Raw genomic sequence first — 20191 nt, 5'->3', positions numbered from 1 at the left:
TGTTTCTCCCACTTTGACTAATTAATTTTAGATGATGTTTGATCAACTTATTATAACATTCTCTCAATTTAATTTAGTCATTTTAATAAAAAAAACTAAAATTCTAAATGTCATTATAAAAAACTTCTTAATACAAGTCTTATGTCACAAAATTATTTAAAATTGGGTTGAAATCATCTAGTATTTCTAATGTTAAGTTTACTAGATATATTTGTCTAAACATACAAAATTATACAAGCAGACAAAAACAATATAACAAAATATTAAACAATTCATCGAGCGCAACTAATAAAAAAAAAGCAAAAGCTAGAAAGGACAAATTAGATAAAAATAAGATTAACAAACTTAAAGAAATCAGGTTAAAGTCATGAAAATGGAAACCATGGCGTCTCCCTGTGAATTCTCGTTTATTTTTTGTTAAGTCGAATAATCTAATAAAAGATAATCGCGATCAATCCATTTAAGTCACTTTATATAGTATAATTCAAACTTCTCAAACAATTTTTTTATAGAGCCCAATTATAATATATATTTTTTAAATATTCTCGTATATATATCAACATATTTAATTCAGTTGATTTCAAATAAGAATATTCTTATTGTTTCAATTTTAAACAATAATGCAAAAAAGAAGATAATAATCTAGTTGTTGTTTTTTAAAATGATAAGTATGTATTTGAAAATATATTAAATATTTTTGTAGCCATTGAATCTAAAAAAGAAATTGAGAAATTGTAGCACAAGTTATATAATGAAAATAAAGCAAATTTATACCTTGCAAGCAACATACATTGATCGAAGTCAACCAAGATTTTTTACTTTAAAATTGTCTTAAATTTGGTCTGAATTGTTAAGAAAATTGTTTTTAAATACAAGTTAATTAGCAATCTTCAATGACCAGTAAATAAAATACTAAGACCATATCCACTAATTAGCTAGTGAAAATAACAAACCACATCAAAATATTTAGGCTGGTTAATTAGAAACTCAAATGTTATAATTAATTTGGAAAAATGTTTTTTTTTTTTTTAAATCATATCTTGTCTTAAGTTATCGAACATGTAAATTTAATCTAACTCTTGGTTAATTATGGAAATTAAAAGGTTAATAATAAAATATATTTTCGTTGAGTTTAAGTTTTAGAGAGATAGTAAATATATGGATTTGTGTTGCTTTCAAAGCAGGTCAGTTGATCATTATCTTAAAAAAATTAATCAACTCTCATGGGTGATCAGTTCCATTTTTTTATTATTTGAATTTAATTCAAATTAAAGTATACTCCTTTCTCTCTAGATAAGTAAAATATATTCATTATAAATCTTCAAGTTTCAATAGAAGAAGGGTTCATAGTTTGCTTCTATCAGAAAAAGTAAAAATTTAAGATTAAATTCTATTTTTTAAGCAGACATCAAAACAACCTTAATCAGTAAATTAGTAAGAATTATAAATAATTGAAAATATAATTATTTATTTAAATTAACCTACTAAATTAGTTTAAGTGACAAAAGTGATTTCTAATAAAACAAATGTTACAAGTTTTATTCTCATTTAAAGTCAAGATTTTGAAGAGTATATTAGCTTCTTACATTTAATTTTTTTTTAATTAAATTAAAAGTATAAATAAAATAATTAAGATCTTATAAGTAGATTAAGGAGTTTGATTTAAGTACTGAACTAATTAATTTTTTTTTTTGTTTACAACTTGTCTAACTAGTTAAACATTTAAGATGTTAAATTTTTACAAAGTTTATAATTATTTGTGTAAAAAAATTAATATTATTTATTTTATACTTTTATTATTTTCTTAAAATAATTTTTTACCATTCGAACTTAGAAGTTACTTCCTATCCAACGATTTTATTTGATCAAAACATATTGTTAACCAGGAAAAATAATTGGTCCAACATTATATATATTCAATTTATCTTCTATTAATAAAGTTAGTTTTGGAAAAACAAGAAAAAGAATGTTATACATGGAATTAAATATGATCTAAAGATCAAACTGACCAATTATATAAATGTGAATAAGCTAGATTCTCATTGATGAGATTATATAGATAAATTAATTTAAAATTTGGCTATATATATTATTAGGTTTAAGACACTTAGAATTCAAATTTTACTCTTATCATATTAGTAGGTTAACATTTTGGTTTAAATAAATTATTAAAATAGTTAAATTCTTACGTTTATAAATTATTCAATTTTATAAAAATAAAGTGAATTTATTTATAAATTAAAAAAACTACTTATTCAAATAAATAAACTCGTGTAATTATAATCATTTTTTTATTATCACTTATATATTAAAAAAACATTTTAATTAATTTTATATTTATTTATATATATAAATAATAATATATAATAAGTATTCTTTTAAAATAAACTTATATTTTAAATAAATTCTCGATTTTACAAATTTATATATGAAAGTCGATTTTAAGTAAATTTTTAAATTTAACTAGCTTAATTAAGGTTTAAATTATTTTGAAATGTTTAATAATCGATATTTCTATTTTATAATTGGGTGATGTGATATACCATTTGTAGCCCTTAAAAAAAAGATTTCAACCTCTTGCAAGCAACATATATTGAACTCAACAAACAAAGAGTTCAGTGTCAACAATCTCCCGTGGCCAATAAATAAAATAATAATATATATAATGACCCCATTAATTAAAATATTATGTTAAAAAAAAAATACTTTGACCACTCCTTACACAACGGAAATACAAAGAGATGACCTCATTCATAAATAAATTTTTATAGCAAAAATATTAAATAATATTATCCGTCCAAATCCAGTTGCTTTCAGTTAATTCTTTCAAAATCCCTAATATGGTATAACAAATTGTATGATATTTGAAACTAAAAAATTGTTATCCTTAATTTATAGTCTTAGGTCTAAGTCTGTCTATATTATTTCATTAATTATGGGTTATTCTTCGAACATAAAATATAATCTACCTTTTCAAGTTGATGACTTAATCGTTTGAAAATGAATTATTTTTTCGCCAAGAATATAGATCTCTCAATCTCATTCATTCTTTTATTTTTCTTGATCTAGTAATTTATTTTTGTTTATGTTTAGGGTTTCATACTTGATTTGAACGATTCTTTAGGATTTTATAAACACCCTTTTGGTAAAATTAAATTATTTAATTGACGATTCACTGTATTTTCAGTTGATGTACAATTTCATTGGATTTTCAATTTATAGACTAGTTTGTATATGCAAGGATAAATAAATAAACTTTAAATTATTTTGTAGTAGATATAGATTATAGACTTCAATATATTTGAATGGGCTACAAAATTCAAACTTAAGTGGGCAAAATACAAGTTTAAGTCATTTGGGCTTTACGTACTCAGCCCAAAACTCAGTTCTTTTTGGGCTGATTTGTAGAATTTCAACAAGTTCAGGGTTACAGAAAATCCCAAGCAAAGAAAACGTATTTTATTTTATTTTATTTAAGAAAATCAAAATAATGATCATCAGTAGAAAAAGTTGTTTTTTTTACTTTTAAAAAAAAATCATTTTTTTCATTAATTTTTTACTTTTTTTTCATCGTAATAACATCTTTTATATTAAAGAAAAGTAAAACCATGCACTCTCAAATTTTATTTTCACAATTTAAAAATAGAGTGATAGGTAAAGAGAATTTGGAGAAAAGAATGAGGTGACGTGAATTTAATGATTGGAAAAATAAAAAATATAAGGAAATAGATAATAGAGGAAAAATCTTTTATTTTTTTAACAAATCATATTACGCAACTTCATTCTTTCACATTTTTTCTCTCAAATTTCTTTCACTAATCATTTCTCTAAAAAAGAATAGTGTTTTTATATGATATAGTGGCAAAATCCTTAATTCTTAAATAACATCAAAATTCTTTCAAGCTTCAATCATGCAAACACGATGCTTAATTAAACTTTTATCAAAACTTAAAGATAAAAATGAGAATTGGCTTGAACATTAACATTTTATGTAGAATGAGTGTTGAAAATTTGAGCCAATTATTACTCTCTTTTTTCCAACTTTGATCAATGATGAGATTAGAATGATCTCCAAATCGTGTGTTCGTGGAAATCAAGAAAATCGTGTTTAGCATCAGCTCCAGTAAATCTCCAAGTTCAAAAGGATTCAGTTTGCAATAAATTGTGAATTTTTTTAGTTTTGGTATCATTGCTAAGGACTTAAATTATACCATCATCTCTTTGATTCTTACCTGCCCAAATATAAATATGAGTTTATCCAATTCCATCTTATTAGTATTTTTTAATTAAAAAGAATTATTATGACACACAATAATTATCCGCTTCAACTCAAAACGTTAGAGACTCTTACCATTGGCTATTCATAAAATAGTTTCAAAAGTATTATTAATAGACTCCAAAGATTTCTAACAAACGCTGTTTTAAAAACAAAATGTTTTCATTAAAAGTATACAAATCCAGAATAATATTTTAATTGTTCAAGAAGTTCTTCACAACTTAAAAAGAAGAAAAAAAAGTTGCTTTGAACGTTGATAGGAGCAATAATGATATGACTCAATGAAATTTTATGATTTTTTTTTTTATTAAAATTTGGTTTTTGGAGGAATTAGTAAATTTCTCTTTTGTATGAGTTGTTGTAAGAATTTCCTATAACACCTAAGTCAATGGAATTAAAAACAAGAAGATTGAAGGTTAACTCTAGCTTTCTTGAAGAATTAAAGATGGAAATGAATTTTGTCAAAGATACATTCGGATGATTGACTTTATTAGAGAATATAAAATTAAAAATGACATTTAACAAGTTGAGAAATGGTGAAAAAATGTTGGAATGAAATTAAAGGAGAAGAAGTCAAGTTAATTTGGTTTTACATTTGCATAACTAAATTTGAAGGGACATTATCCTGCTATGAATTTGATTAAGCAATTGTAGTAACAAATTTATATCTCCTATTTTACTTTATTAAAACTCTAACTCTTTTGAACTTGGTTTCAAATTTATAGAAATTGTAGTAACTTTTAATTTATAATATGCAAAGTTGATTGGTTTGTGCATTGTTTATAAATTGTCAAAGTATTAAAACGTATTGTATGTCTAACTCAAGAATATGTTTTTTCATGAGTCGGGTCAATATATCATTGATTAGTTTTTCAAATTATATTCTAAGTTAGACTTTCATATCTTAGAGTTTTATCTTGATTTCTTCTTGTTTGAAAGAAAGAAGATCTTAATTTAATTTTTATGGAATAGAAATGGTGAAAATAGTATTCATAAATTAAAGATTTTGATTGGAAATGGTGAAAATAGTATTGGGACAAATTGACTGGAAACAAAAAAAAAAATGTTGAAAGCTATAAAGATTTTGAATTTCAAAATCAAACCCTTCTGACAAGATAAGTTTGGAGGTTTATTAGTCTTTGAGTTTCAATCTTTAAAAGACTTATATTTTATAAGTAATAAATAGATTACATTCAAAGAGTTAATAGCAAAGAAAAGTAGAACATCTGGTTAATTATACCAACTAATACTTATAAATATAGTATTTATACTTCAATGTTTGAAGAAGTGGATATTTAACACCATTCCAATTATTTTTGGAGCACTATCTGGTTTGAGAGAAATTATCGAACTTTTAATGATCGTAGTCGACTGATGCGTATCATTCATAATACTGTGTTGTGTTATTATGATGTTTTCTAAGATTCGATTAGTAGTTAATCGTTATTCTCGAGAATTTACGAGCTCAATAACTTTTTAAGTATTATTATTTTTATTTTTTTTTATTTTCATGTCATGTAATGTTTTGTCGTTATACTTAAACGATTTTTTTCATTTTGAATATAAATTAAATTTTAAAAAATATAATAATAATAATAGCTCAGACCTGGCTCACTTAATTAAACTAATTTTTAATATTAAAAAAAATCAGACAAATATTTTATTTATTATTGAAAATTATAAATTACAAATTTCTTTTTATTCTAATAATATGTTGCTTATATAGAGAATCAAATAAAGTTATGCACTTATGAAAATGTATACTTACCTATTTAAATATACGTATAAAGTATAGAGATTATAATACACCAGTTAGTAACAGTTAGTAACTGATAGATATTGTATTTATTGATGAGGCAGTTAAGCCATTAGTAAAAGAGACGTCATTACCGATTCTCTATTCTTCTTTCTCTTTTTTTGTTGAATACTTTGAGATTTGTTAACATGCTTGATTGATCGATCTTTAGCAATTAGTTTTTACATTACATCAGAGTCTACAACTAACAATACTTGAGGAATTGCATCAAAGGACCTAGGATTTGGATATGAGCTGAGTTTGAAAAAAATAAATTAGGGAACTTAAATAAATAACGATAAAATTTTAGATAAAACGAGTGAATAAATGTAAGTTTTACTGTTTTTCTTAATAACTATCCTATAGCCCGTGCATTTGCACGAGTAATAATATAAAAACCGAAAAAATATTACGGTTAAAATGTGATAACATTTTTAATTTACTCTCACATATATATCCAAATTAATCACAACTCTCGACCCAGCAATACAGACATTTTGAAAATTAAGTATCATAATGTAACCACAAATTAATTAGTTACAATATATTCAAAATTTTATCGTTATTTATTTATGCTCATCATAATTATTTTCAAGCCCACCCACCTCAGAATCATGAATCCGTTGCTTCACATCGCTAATAATTCATAATTATTTTCAAGCCCACCCACCTCAGAATTATGAATCCGTTGCTTCACATCGCTAATAATTCAGACTCATTTGTAATTTTGGTTGTACTTGTTTTTATGGTTTTATGGGCAGAAGGTAGTTTAAGTTTATTTTAAAGATATCAAATATCATGTGTCGACGAGTTGGGTACCCAAAGGAACCGAACTAATTGATTCGGGTAGGGTAATTAGTTTGATTTTTGGTTCCGAGTAATTTCAGCTCCAAATCAATCGGTTTCGGGTACCCAAAAAAAGAACTGAAATTGAACCTATACGTGAACTCTTTTTTAAACTGAAGTGAAATTTTTATTCCTTTTAACCATTCTTATTCCGAATCTCTAGTTCTTAAAAAATGTTAAAAATGAGATAAAAAGATATATATTATTTTTAATATATTTTAATTATTACAAATATATTTATTATTTGTATATAATATTCTTTAAAACAAACAGATCCTTATAAAAATTTAGTTATTATAATATATCAGGTCACTTAATTAGCTACCCATTTTTCAGAGTTCGGTTTACCCGTTACCCAATATCCAAAAATTTGGCATCCCAATCCTTCATTAACTAATAAAACAAAATATAAAAACCAATGAACATGAAGATTTGCAGACTGAAGTAATTGATTTATTGGATGCAAAATTGTGCTCACATATAACATTATTTTATGCAATATCTTCTTTTAAATAAACCGAATTCGGGACATCAAAAAAATAAATTTCTTGCTTTTACCACTTAAGTTATACACGAGTTAAAAAATATATTCAAGACAAGGAAAGAAAAAGTGAAATTTTAAAAAAAATACATGGTCGGGCTATATAGTCAAAAACGTCAATCCAATATAGGCTAGTTGAGTCAGTAGAGCAAGTTTAGTCTTTTTTAATGATTTTGTTGTATTTTTTAGTTTTATTTACACTCCTAAATTTGATTATAAAATTGTTTTAACTATCAATATTTAAAAGTCAAAACAAAATAAAAGTTTGTTCTTATAAGTTTTAATAAAGAATTGATATGATGATAGTTACTTTGAAAACATTAAAATATAATGGTAGAAGTCGCTAAACCAATGATAAGGCGACACGTTCACACGTGAAGAAATTGACGGTAAGCTAGTGGTGATCTTTCGTCCATGTGGTAGCATGAAATCAAATCTCAGCCGTTAAAAAGGATCATCTCAGTTAGGCAACCAACCAGATTAGTCAAATGCCCCTTCCAGCATTCACTATTATTATTATTTGGAGCCGTCCAATGGCTGAAATTGTAATCTAGTTTTTTATTGGATTAAGAGATAATGTTTTAATTTTTAATTTTTCTAAAAAAATCAACAATCCATCAGCTAGAAATATTATATTAGTTTTCAGCATGAACTGATATAAAAATTCTTGAGTAGGAGATAATCTAGAAATAGAAATTGGAGTGATTGAGGTGAATTTGAAAAAAAAAATTAATAAATTTAAATAAATAAATAAAAAGTTATAAATAAAACGAGTAAATATTTTATCTATTTTTTTATTAATTAAAAAAATAATTAATGAATTAAATTGGAAAATTAAGAAATCATGGGTACTCATATATTTGTATTTATAATTTTGTTAAATTTAATTTATACAAAAATTAAAAATTGAAGATTATCAATAAAGGTTAGTGAAATGAGAATTGATATGCAAGTTTGATAATTATTCAATTGTAAACAGCTTAACAACAAAACATAATTGATAAGGTATTATGGTAAATATAAAATAGTTAGAGGATTTCTTAAAAAAAAGTAAAAAATCATATTTACTATTAAAAAATGGGTATTAAATATAAAATCACAAGACAATTGAACCATTTTTTTTTTTAGTAAAAACTTAAAAATTTTATTTTAGAATAATAAATTATAAAAAAAATGATTTTTTTTACTAAAATTAATTATATATATATATATATATATATATATATATATATATATATATATATAATGAAGAGTGATGGAGGGAATTAGAGTTGAGCAATGAGTTGGATCAACACGAACCGACACAATACAATACGATATTAGTACGGACCGACACAATACAATATTATTTCACTCTAGTCGTGAGTTGGACACGACACAATTACACGAGACGATACGAACACAACACAATTACGAGTTTATACAATCATAACACAGACACGAGTTGATACAGACACGAAACGAGTATAGACACGACACGAGTATAAACACGACATAAGCATGAATACACACACAAAATGACATAAATACAACTAGTCACATGACCTAAATTAACTTTATATTAACATTCATTTCTTCGTACATTTATCATCTCTCCAAATGAATTAATCTTTAATAGTTGCATGCATGTTGCATATACTTAAATTATCTTGTCATGGATGTGGAGATTCAGCCGTGGGACGGAGAGGTAGAACCAATGAATGTTGAAGGAAATGTCACTAAAGAGATTTAAACATGGGTTGAAGAAGAGACTAAACCTACTGCTGAAGAAAAGATTCAACCCTGGGTGAAGAAAAGATTCAACCATGGGTGAAGAAAAGACAAGACAAGCTAAAGAAGAAGAGATTCAACCCTGGGTTGAAGAAAAAGAGATGAGACATGTTGGTGAAGAAGAGATTCAACCCCGGGTTGAAGGAGAGGTGGTAGGAGAGATCATTTCCTCTCAGATCGCACATCCTTCTTCCCCGAGAACTTGTAAGAATCTCTAGAGAAAGTCCAATTAATGGAAGACCAACCTCTTCATCATTGGTATATATTTCTTTCTTTGTCTTTCTATCTATTTAAAATATTAATTCATATATATATATATATTTATTTTCTTTAAATTTATTTAAATGTATACAGAGTAGAATAATTGAAGTTTCCATATATGGTATTAAATTTGGAGAAATTTCTCACGACCAAGTTTAACTTCGAATAAGAAAGGGTTTGCAATTGGATTAGAGCCGGGAAATTAGTTGGATCAACACGAATCGACACGATTCAACACTATATTAGTACAGAATGACACGATACAATATTATCTAACTCGGGTCGTGGATTACACACGACACAAGAACGAGACAACACGATCATGATTATGAGTTTATACAATCGTAACACGGTCACAAAATGATACAGACACAACACGAATATAGACATTACACTAGTACAAGTATACACACGAAACGACATAAATACAATTAGTCAAATAACATAAACTACTCAACTTTATTAACATTTTCTCCAAAATCTATTTGCATCCTTATTCAATTAATAAATTATTTAATTTTTAAATGGAATATATATAATTAAAGCTAAACATAATAAATTAAAATAAAATATAAATATAGAAAAATAAATTATATGAATAAAAATGTGAGTCTCCTAATATTTCTCTCTAAAATTACTTTAATTAATTAATTAAATTATTTATTCCAATAAATAAATTATAATTGCAAAATATAAGTTTTTTTTGTTTGTATCAGTTCATAAAATAATAAAATTAATAATTTGATGAATTCCCTAATATAAATTTTGAAGGTATTTATGATAAGTAAAGTAGAAAAAACCTTAAATATTTGACTACAAGGTCTTGTTTGAAGTACTATGTTATTTAATTTATTATTATTTAAATCATTAATTAAAATATTAAATTATATATTTTTTTTAAATAAAAATTTAAATAACACAAATATTTTAATTTATAATCCAAATAACAATCATTTCATATATATATATATATATATATATATATATATATATATTTGGTTCAAATCATTTCATTTCAATCAAGTACTAAATATTCTGATTAATATAGCCTTTTTCTCATTTCAAAAAAAGTTATTATTATATATTTGGGTTATTATTCTTTCAAAGCCGGCAAAGGCTATATATAGTGACAAATTAATATAAGTTGTGTTTGGAGTTTGGACTAATATAATTAAAATTACAATTGGAGTTATAATTGTAACGATGGTATAAAATTCTATATTGAATTGTAATTCAATTAGATAACATGCTATATTAATTTACAATCGAATTATTATGTTTGAAATTTTTGATTTATTGTGTACTTGATCATAATAATGTTGTTGAGAACTTGATTGGGAAAGTGTTTTTGGAAGGTTTGCGATATGATTGCATGAAAGTTCAATCTTTATAATAAAAAAAAATGTCCAAAATTAATTTTTATAAAATTGAAGGTTGAAAATTAGGGGTATCTTAAATAAAATAATAATATTGAACCAATAAGCCTGCACGAGTTATATAGTACTCAATGCGCATGCAAATATGCAGTCCCACCCACTTAAACTACTTATAAAATATATATACTCATTTTTTTATTCAATTATTTGTCCTCTTAATAATAATAATCTATTTAAAACTACATTTTATAACAAATTTCTAGTTACAATCGAGTCAACCCATTCATCTGTCATGATAAATAAATACATTATTTTTATTAGTACAAGCTTGTTTGGTTATGTTATGAATCACAACATTAATTTTTAAAATATAAATTCATTTTATTTCACATTTAATTATAAATTAACGTGTTCTAACAGAGTTAAGCTTTACTAACAGTAGAGATGATGGTAATCATTGTTATTAATCAATCTTAGTGGGAGAAATAAAACGTTGTCTAGTGTTGGTCAGAAATGTTTTTTTTTCACACGTTTTGTTATTCATGAATCCTATCAATTCTCATGCAATAATCAACTTCATAGAATGATAATTTTAATCCGTTTTAGGGTTTTTCTTCCGAATTATTCGTGGAGACGGCGGATTTCTCGGATTTGACTGTTAATTGATCGAGGATGAGGTTATGGTGATATTTGTGTCTCCGCTCCGATCTCACTTGATTCTGTCCCGAACACTAATAAACACAATTAAATATATAATATTATTAATATATTTATTTATTTTTCATATTTTATAAGAGTTTTAAGTTTATAATTTTATAATAATATAAAATTTTAATATATTACAATATATATTATTAAAAAAATCGTTTATATATTTTATTAAATATTTATTTTTAGAGAATATGTTAAAATTGTTCTCCGTGGGGATTTTTCAAAATTGAATGGGATGAGAACGATAGTAAAAAATCCCGAAGTAGAATGTGGCGGGGATGGTAAACGCATTCTCCATTTCGATCCGCCCTATTGTCATGCTTAATCCTTCGTAAAGTCATAGGTTTAGGTCTGTCAGGCGGTACATTCCATTCACCTAATTAAATTTGTTAAGTGTGATTGCAGTTAAGTAACATGTGTTAACACGCGGAGATTAGTCGTATATCGAAAAAGATTTCGATTTAATTGGGGTACAAGTATTATAATTACAAAGAAATTTATACATATCTGGTTAATTATTATATGACTAACTCATTTTAAAGAAAATTAACATAAAAATATTCTACAAGTCAAATTTTAAAAAACTCTTAATAATAAGACATAATACTTAACATGACCTTATTTTACAAAGAAAGATGTCATTAAACGGATTATAGTACACAAAGACATACAAGCCTTGCTACAATAATATTATTACATTGCAATCGAAAATCATTAGATTGCCATGCAATTGGTCGAATAAAACTAACCCTAAAATGTGATGAACTGATAATACAAAGTGGAAATTTGTTTAAAATACAAGTATATTGATGTATAATTTTGTTTAATCTTATATAATAAGTAAAATATATCATATTCTAAGAAGAAAGATGCTTAGTTCGGGTCCACCATTTCCATCCGGGTTAAGCATATAAAAAGCCTCTGAATCCCTACTACCCACGACCCGTTCAAACTTAGCCCGCATATAAAGCAATTCCCCTTCGGAGGCCGACCCGTTTCCCTTCCTCCCATCGTCGACAACCGGAATAACTCCTGCCCCAACCGAAACACTCTTCACCATACTCAACACATGCCAATCCGACTCAGTAAACATCCTCGTCGTCGCATACCCGCATTTCTTTCCGTTACAATACATCGTCCAAACAGGTTCTCCAAACAATTTCCCGGGTCGGGTCGACCCATTACCCGATGAATAATTTCTACCCTTCTCAGATTCCAACGCAATTCGAACCAACCCCGACGACATTTCCTTGACGAGACCCGAAGTGGTGATGGCTAGCTCTATGACGAATACGGGTTCGGATCTCGGGTCGAGTTGCACTGCGAAGCTGACGTGGCCGCGGCGGTTACCGAAGAGGGTTCCGGTTACTTTTCGACCGAGGGAGATTGTTGGTGTTACGGTCGGTATTGTAAGCCAACGACACGTGGTGGGGACCACAAGATTCACTATTGATTTGAAGATTGAAAATATTACTGCATATCAATTATAAACATTAATCAATAAATATTGTTTACCATTTCTAAAAAAAAACAATCTTAATTAAGTTGACCAAAATTAACATATGATTGATCGATGAGGGAAGGATATATATATATACCGGATGATGATGAGAAGAGGCGGCGAAAGGTGGCCGGAGATGAGGAGGAAGGGTGATTCCGGCGATCGGATTCCGGGAGGAGTGGAACTGATCTATGATTATTATTATTATTATTATAGGTTGAGGGGATTATTAATCTTTTGGTACTGCTGCAACTGCTTGTTCTTGGAAGTGAGGTGAGTTGTTCATGGGGCATGTTGAAAATCATGTAGCTAGAGAGAGAATTGAATGAAAAGATCTGGATTATTTGAAAAGTTATGAAAGGAATAAGGAATTGATAGCTTGTATTTCTGCAAATGGCTAGAGAGATAGAGAAATTAAGATTGCGCGTGTTGTGTTTCTAACAGTTGAGAGAGAAAGAGGTAAAGGAAGAAGAGGGAGACAAGGGTTATGATAGTGTTGGGGAAGTGGGGAATTATATAAATAGAGAAAAAAAAATGGACCTTGTTTGATATTTTAATTATTTGAAAAAAACTTTGGGTTATTGACATTGATCATTGATAAATTTTCTTATGAATCTTGATTTTGAAGATATAATGTTCAAAATATAACATAACCCTTGATTAAATTCATATATTTCTATATTCACCATCAATTAAATAAATTAAATCATTTTATAAATATCAAATAATGATACTTTAATTTTATTATTATAAAATTCATATATCAAAGATAAAAGAATTTTTAATAACTTAACTAAAATAATTTTATTTATTTTTTCCAAAATTAAAATTATGTTTAAAAACTTATATCAAACAAGTCCTTAATTTTGCTGTGATCATGTCATGTTGATGATTATTTGTCTTAGGCCTCACTTTGTCATTATTATATTAATTAATGAACGTGTATTATATTAACTTGTTTGGAAGATGCCTTTTATTTGGGAAGTATGATTTATTAACTGAAAATTGAGTCAAAAACAAAACTTTTATTTTTTTATTTTCTCGTAGTCCATTCAATCTCGCATTTACACAACAATAAAAAAAAAATGGTAACTTTTGGCTAATTTATAATTTATTTATTTTTTATGTCAAAATTTTAAATATAAGTTGTGAGTTCATCTTTTGATTTGAAAGGGCATCAATTTCTTTCTCTTTAAAGCTCTAAAAAAGTCGTCCGTTCATTTGGTAAATTTGTTTTTCTATTCTTCTTTTCTTATCATGCTTATCTTTCTCTCTAATTATTATTAATAGCTTTTTTTCTGTTTTTTGGCTCAATAGTATATGACTAAGAAAGTTTGACAAAATAAAACATGTAGTCGAATAGGAATTTGTCTAAAAGTGATGGTTTCAACAATTCTATAGTTTGCTTTTTATTATTTATGGATCTAGTTACAACTAATATTTAGTGATATAAGTTAGTTTTTTTTATATAAAATATAAGTTAGTTTCACTCATTGTACTATATATATTATAAAATATATTTCCTCCAACTATATTTTAATATACTTAATTTTTTTCCTGAAATAATCATATTTTAGTATATTAAATTTATTTACAGTTTTCACACATGGGTTTCCAAAAACTTGTCATTGAATGTAAATTATGAGATTTTGAGCACTGAATTTAATAATTTAAAATTAAACTTTAAGGTCTAATATAAAAATAATTAATGTAATTATTTTTGGTGTTGAGAAAAGAATGATGTGATGTGAATCCTACATAGGAAATAGTCCACTTTAGATTATTATTATTATAAAAATACATTTATATATAGAAAATGTCAAATTAAGTATACAAGGTAAACTGCAATGTTTGGACAAAGAGTTTTGACACTTTGGTTAACCCTTTATATATGTAACTATAGTTTGGAATTTGGAGTTTCAAAGAGTCATTTAATTAGACCTTCTTATCTAAGAAACCCATTATGGCTCTTATGATAGTAATATTTTATTTTATTTTATTTGTAACAAAAACTATATATAGCACATTTTTTTAATTATTCAATAACTTAATTCAATCATTAAAAATTAAAATATTTTACTTTATTTTTATAAGTTCTAAAAAGAATTTTTTTTACATAAATTCAACCAATTAAAACTAAACTTACATTTTATTATTAAACAAGATGTATTTTTCACAAAAAAAAAAAATACCAACATCAAACAAACTCTAGGATAATCAGAACAATATATTATAGTTGTCATATGTCAAATTTAAATCTTTGTCCAATCACATATAGGTCAAGCAACTAAATTACTAGACAACTGGGCTTTTTCTTAAATAATTTATAATTAATATTTTAACCTAATATATTTTATAAAATTATTTAAATTTAAGAAATAAATATTTTAATATAAAAACAAATAAAATAATTTTAAAATATCTTATTATGATAATTTAAGATAAAATATTTTGAAATCATAATTATATTTTTAATAAGATTAATAATTTTAATTTATTTATATAATTCTATAATATATTTTACTATCTACTAAAATATTTATTAAATAAATATTTTTATACTGTATTTTTTTTTTAAACTTTGATTTTCAACTCAAAATTATTGATTCATTTATTTAAATTTATAAATAAATACTTTAAAATATAAGTTTGAAAGTTACAACACATCTTTTTTAAAGTCTAATTATGATAATTTTAAATAAAATATTTTTTAAAATTAAGCATTTTAATTTATATATAATTCTACTTATAATACATTGTTAAAATATGTAGTACTGATTTCTTTTTAATATTATGAATTTGTTTTAATAAAAAACAACTTATTTGAAGTGTTTAGTTATAACTATTCCAAATAAGAATGTATTATAAATAAAATAAATTTGTTTTTTTTATTAAAAACATATTTTAACAATGTATTATAAATAAAATTATATATATATATATATATATATATATATATATATATATATATATATATTCTACTTATTAATCTTATTATTAAAATAAAATTATTCTTAAATATTTTATTTTATTTTAAAATATAATTATTATCTTAAATACTTTAATATAAATAATCATTAAGTAGTTAAGTATTTATTTAATAAATATTTTAATAGTTATGTTAAATAAAATATATTATATATATCAATTAAAATTTTTAATGCAATTAGAAGATTTAGAAATAAAATTATTATTTTAATATATTTTATTTTAAATTATCAATGATTTTAACCCTTATTTTAAATAATATTATATATGAAAAATGATTGGGGAAGAAAATTTTGATTAAAAAATGAGAAAGAGAATGACTTGGGGCAATATGATTGAATGAGATAAAATTTTCTCTTTACTCTTTCTCCTTATACTTTTAACTTTTTTTAGTCAATAATGTGATGCCACGTCATTCTTTCTCATTTCCACTAAGGCATCGTGCATAAATGGTTGTATTCATCTCGGTCAAGTCATGTTAAACTTTCAATTGTGTTGTGTTATATATCAATTTTATGCGTGTCGTGTTATAACTCACTCAAAAAATTATGATTCACGGGAACTTTTGTGTCATGTTAATTCGTGTCTACGAGTTTATTCGTGTCGTGCTAACTGATATTTAAATTCGTATTTCATGTTATTCCGACTAGAGTTTCGACACAATCGTGTTGTTTCGATACTCGTTTTCATGCGTGTCATGTTGTGTCTTGACACACTTATTTAATTATTTATTTATATATATATATATATATTAAATTATATTGTTAGTAAAAATAATTATTAATTAATTTATTTTTTTAATTTATAAAATTTATATTAATTTAATAAATTAAATGTGTTAAATATATTATTTAAGAAACTAATTAATATGTTAAATATGTAAGATTTTAACCTAAAATTTCATAAATAATAATTTGATTGTTAATTATTTAAAATATTTTTTAAAACTTATAAATAATTATTCAAATAAAATTAATTAATAATTTATAAAATTAAATAATTTATTAATTAAATAAAAATCTAAATGGATTCAGGGAGACGTGTTAATTTAAGAATATTAATATAAAAGTGAGCAGTTTAAAGAAGGAAATAAGAAATGTGTAGGTAGTTTGGGAGAATGAGAAATGTGAGTAGAAATTTAATGAATTTTAGTTGACATATTTACAAATATATATTATTATATAATAATTTAATAAAAAGGTGGGTAGAATTTATAAATCTATATTATTATATTATGAAAATTAAATTATTATTATTATATATTTATTATTTAATATATTAATAATAATTGAAATTATAAAATAATTTAAAAATAAACTAATTAATTAATAAAAGTAATTTTAGAGAGAAATATTAGGAGACTCACCTTTTTATTCATATAATTTATTTTTCTATATTTATATTTTATTTTAATTTATTATGTTTAGATTTAATTATATATAATTCATTTATAAAATTAAATAATGTATTAATTGAATAAGGATGCAAATAGATTTGGAGAAATGTTAATAAAGTTGAATAGCTTAGATTATTTGACTAATTGTATTTATGTCGTTTCGTGTGTATACTTGTACTCGTGTAATGTCTATACTCGTGTTGTGTTTGTATCGTTTTGTGCCCGTGTTACGATTGTATAAACTCATAATCGTGAGTGTGTTGTCTCGTGCTTGTGTCGTGTCTAACCCACGACCCGAGTTAGATAATATTGTATCGTGTCATTTTGTACTAATATAGTGTTGAATCGTGTCGGTTCGTGTTGATCCAACCAATTGCCCGTCTCTAATCTACTTGCAAACCCTTTCTTCCTCGAAGTTAAACTTGTTCGTGAGAAATGTCCCAAAATTAATACCATATATGGAAACTTCAATTATTATAATCTGTATACATATAATTAAATTTAAAGAGAAATAAATAAATATATATATATATATATATATATATGAATTAATATTTTAAATAGATAGAAAGACATTAAAAAAAATAGATACCAATGATGAAGAGGTTGGTCTTCCATTCATTGAACTTTCTTAAGAGATTCTTACAAGTTCTCGGGGAAGGAGGATGTGCGATCTGAGAGGAAATGATCTCTCCTACCACCTCTCCTTCAACCCGGGTTGAATCTCTTCTTCACTAACATGTCTCGTCTTTTGTACTTCAACCTAGGGTTGAATCTATTCTTCTTTAGCATGTCTCGTCTTTTCTTCACCTAGGGTTGAATCTCTTATTCAGCAGCATGTCTAGTCACTTCTTCAACCCATTGTTGAATCTCTTTAGTTATATTGCCTTCGACATTCATTGGTTCTACCTCTCCGTCCCATGGTTGAATCTCCACATCCATGACAGGATAATTTAAGTATATGCAACGTGCATGCAACTATTGAAGATTAATTCATTTGGAGAGATGATAAATGTACGAAAAAATGAATGTTAATATAGAGTTAATTTAGGTTATGTGACTAGTTGTGTTTATGTCATTTCGTGTGTGTATTCATGCTTGTGTCGTGTTTATACTCGTGTCGTGTCTATACTCGTTTCGTGTCTATATCGACTCGTGACCGTGTTATGATCGTATAAACTTGAATCGTGTCGTGTTCGTATCGTCTCGTGTAATTGTGTCGTGTCCAATTCACGACCGGGGTGAAATAATATTGTATCGTGTAGGTCCGTACTAACATCGTATTGAATTGTGTCGATTCGTGTTGATCCAACTCATTCCTCAACTCTAATTCCCTCCATCACTCTTCATTATATATATTATTATATTATGAAAATTAAATTATTACTATTTATAAATATATATTATTATATTATAATTTAATAAAAAGGTGGGTAGAAATTATAAATATATATTATTATATTATGAAAATTAAATTATTATTATATATTTATTATTTAATGTATTAATAATAATTGAAATTATAAAATAATTTAAAATTAAATAAATTATTTAATTAAAGTGATTTTTAGAGAGAAACATTAGGTGACTAACATTTTTATTCATATAATTTATTTTTCTATATTTATATTTTATTTTAATTTATTATGTTTAATTTTAATTATATATATTATATTTATAAAATTAAATAATGTATTAATTTAATAAGGATGTAAATAGATTTGGAGAAAATGTTAATAAAGTTGAATAGCTTACGTTATTTGACTAATTGTATTTATGTTGTTTCGTGTGTATATTTGAACTCGTGTAATGTCTATATTCGTGTTGTGTCTGTGTCATTTTGTGACCGTGTTACGATTGTATAAACTCATAATCATGATCGTTTTGTCTTGTGCTTGTGTCGTGTCTAACCCACGACACGAGTTAGATAATATTGTATCTTGTTATTCTGTAATAATATAGTGATGAATCGTATCGATTCGTGTTGATCCAACCAAATTCTCGGCTCTAATCCAAATTCAAACTCTTTCTTTCTCGAAGTAAAACTTGGTCGTGAGAAATGTCTCCAAATATAATACCATATATGGAAACTTCAATTATTCTACTTTGTATACATATAATAAAATTTAAAGAGAAATAAATAAGTATCTATCTATATATATATATATCTATCTATATATATATATATATGAATTAATATTTTAAATAGATAGAAAGACATTAAAAAGAAAGAAATAGATAACAATAATGAAGAAGTTGGTCTTCCATTCATTGGACTTTCTCTAGATATTCTTACAAGTTCTCGGGGAAGAAGGATGTGCGATCTAAGAGGAAATGATCTCTCCTACCACCTCACCTTCAACCCGGGGTTGAATCTCTTCTTCACCAACATGTCTCGTCTCTTTTTCTTCAACCTAGGATTGAATCTCTTCTTCTTTAGTAGGTCTCGTCTTTTCTTCACCCAGGGTTGAATCAGGTCTAGTCTCTTCTTCAACACATGTTTGAATCTCTTTAGTGACATTGCCTTCGACATTCATTGGTTCTACCTCTTCGTCCCACGGCTGAATCTCCACATCCATGACAGGATAATTTAAATATATGCAACGTGCATGCAACTATTAAAGATTAATTCATTTGGAGAGATGATAAATGTACGAAGAAATGAATGTTAATATAGAGTTAATTTAGGTCATGTGACTAGTTATGTTTATATAGTTTCGTGTGTGTATT

At 25.3% G+C, this 20191-nt stretch overlaps 1 protein-coding gene across 1 annotated transcript; it reads right to left on the bottom strand.

The window, feature by feature from the left end:
- Positions 1-12180: 12180 nt before the first annotated feature.
- Positions 12181-13391, bottom strand: LOC124917392 (protein MIZU-KUSSEI 1-like). Its single transcript, XM_047457838.1, has 2 exons — positions 13175-13391; positions 12181-13049 (listed from the first exon to the last, which is right to left on the bottom strand). Exons 1-2 carry the CDS (start codon positions 13380-13382, stop codon positions 12427-12429), a joined length of 831 nt encoding a protein of 276 aa, XP_047313794.1. The 5' UTR covers positions 13383-13391; the 3' UTR covers positions 12181-12426.
- Between the last annotated feature and the right edge of the window lie 6800 nt (positions 13392-20191).

The sequence above is a fragment of the Impatiens glandulifera genome, unplaced genomic scaffold (assembly GCF_907164915.1).
Source record: "Impatiens glandulifera unplaced genomic scaffold, dImpGla2.1, whole genome shotgun sequence".
Classification (NCBI taxonomy): domain Eukaryota; kingdom Viridiplantae; phylum Streptophyta; class Magnoliopsida; order Ericales; family Balsaminaceae; genus Impatiens; species Impatiens glandulifera.
Note: the sequence above shows the minus strand (reverse complement) of the source record. Positions and strands in the feature narration are given on the sequence as shown.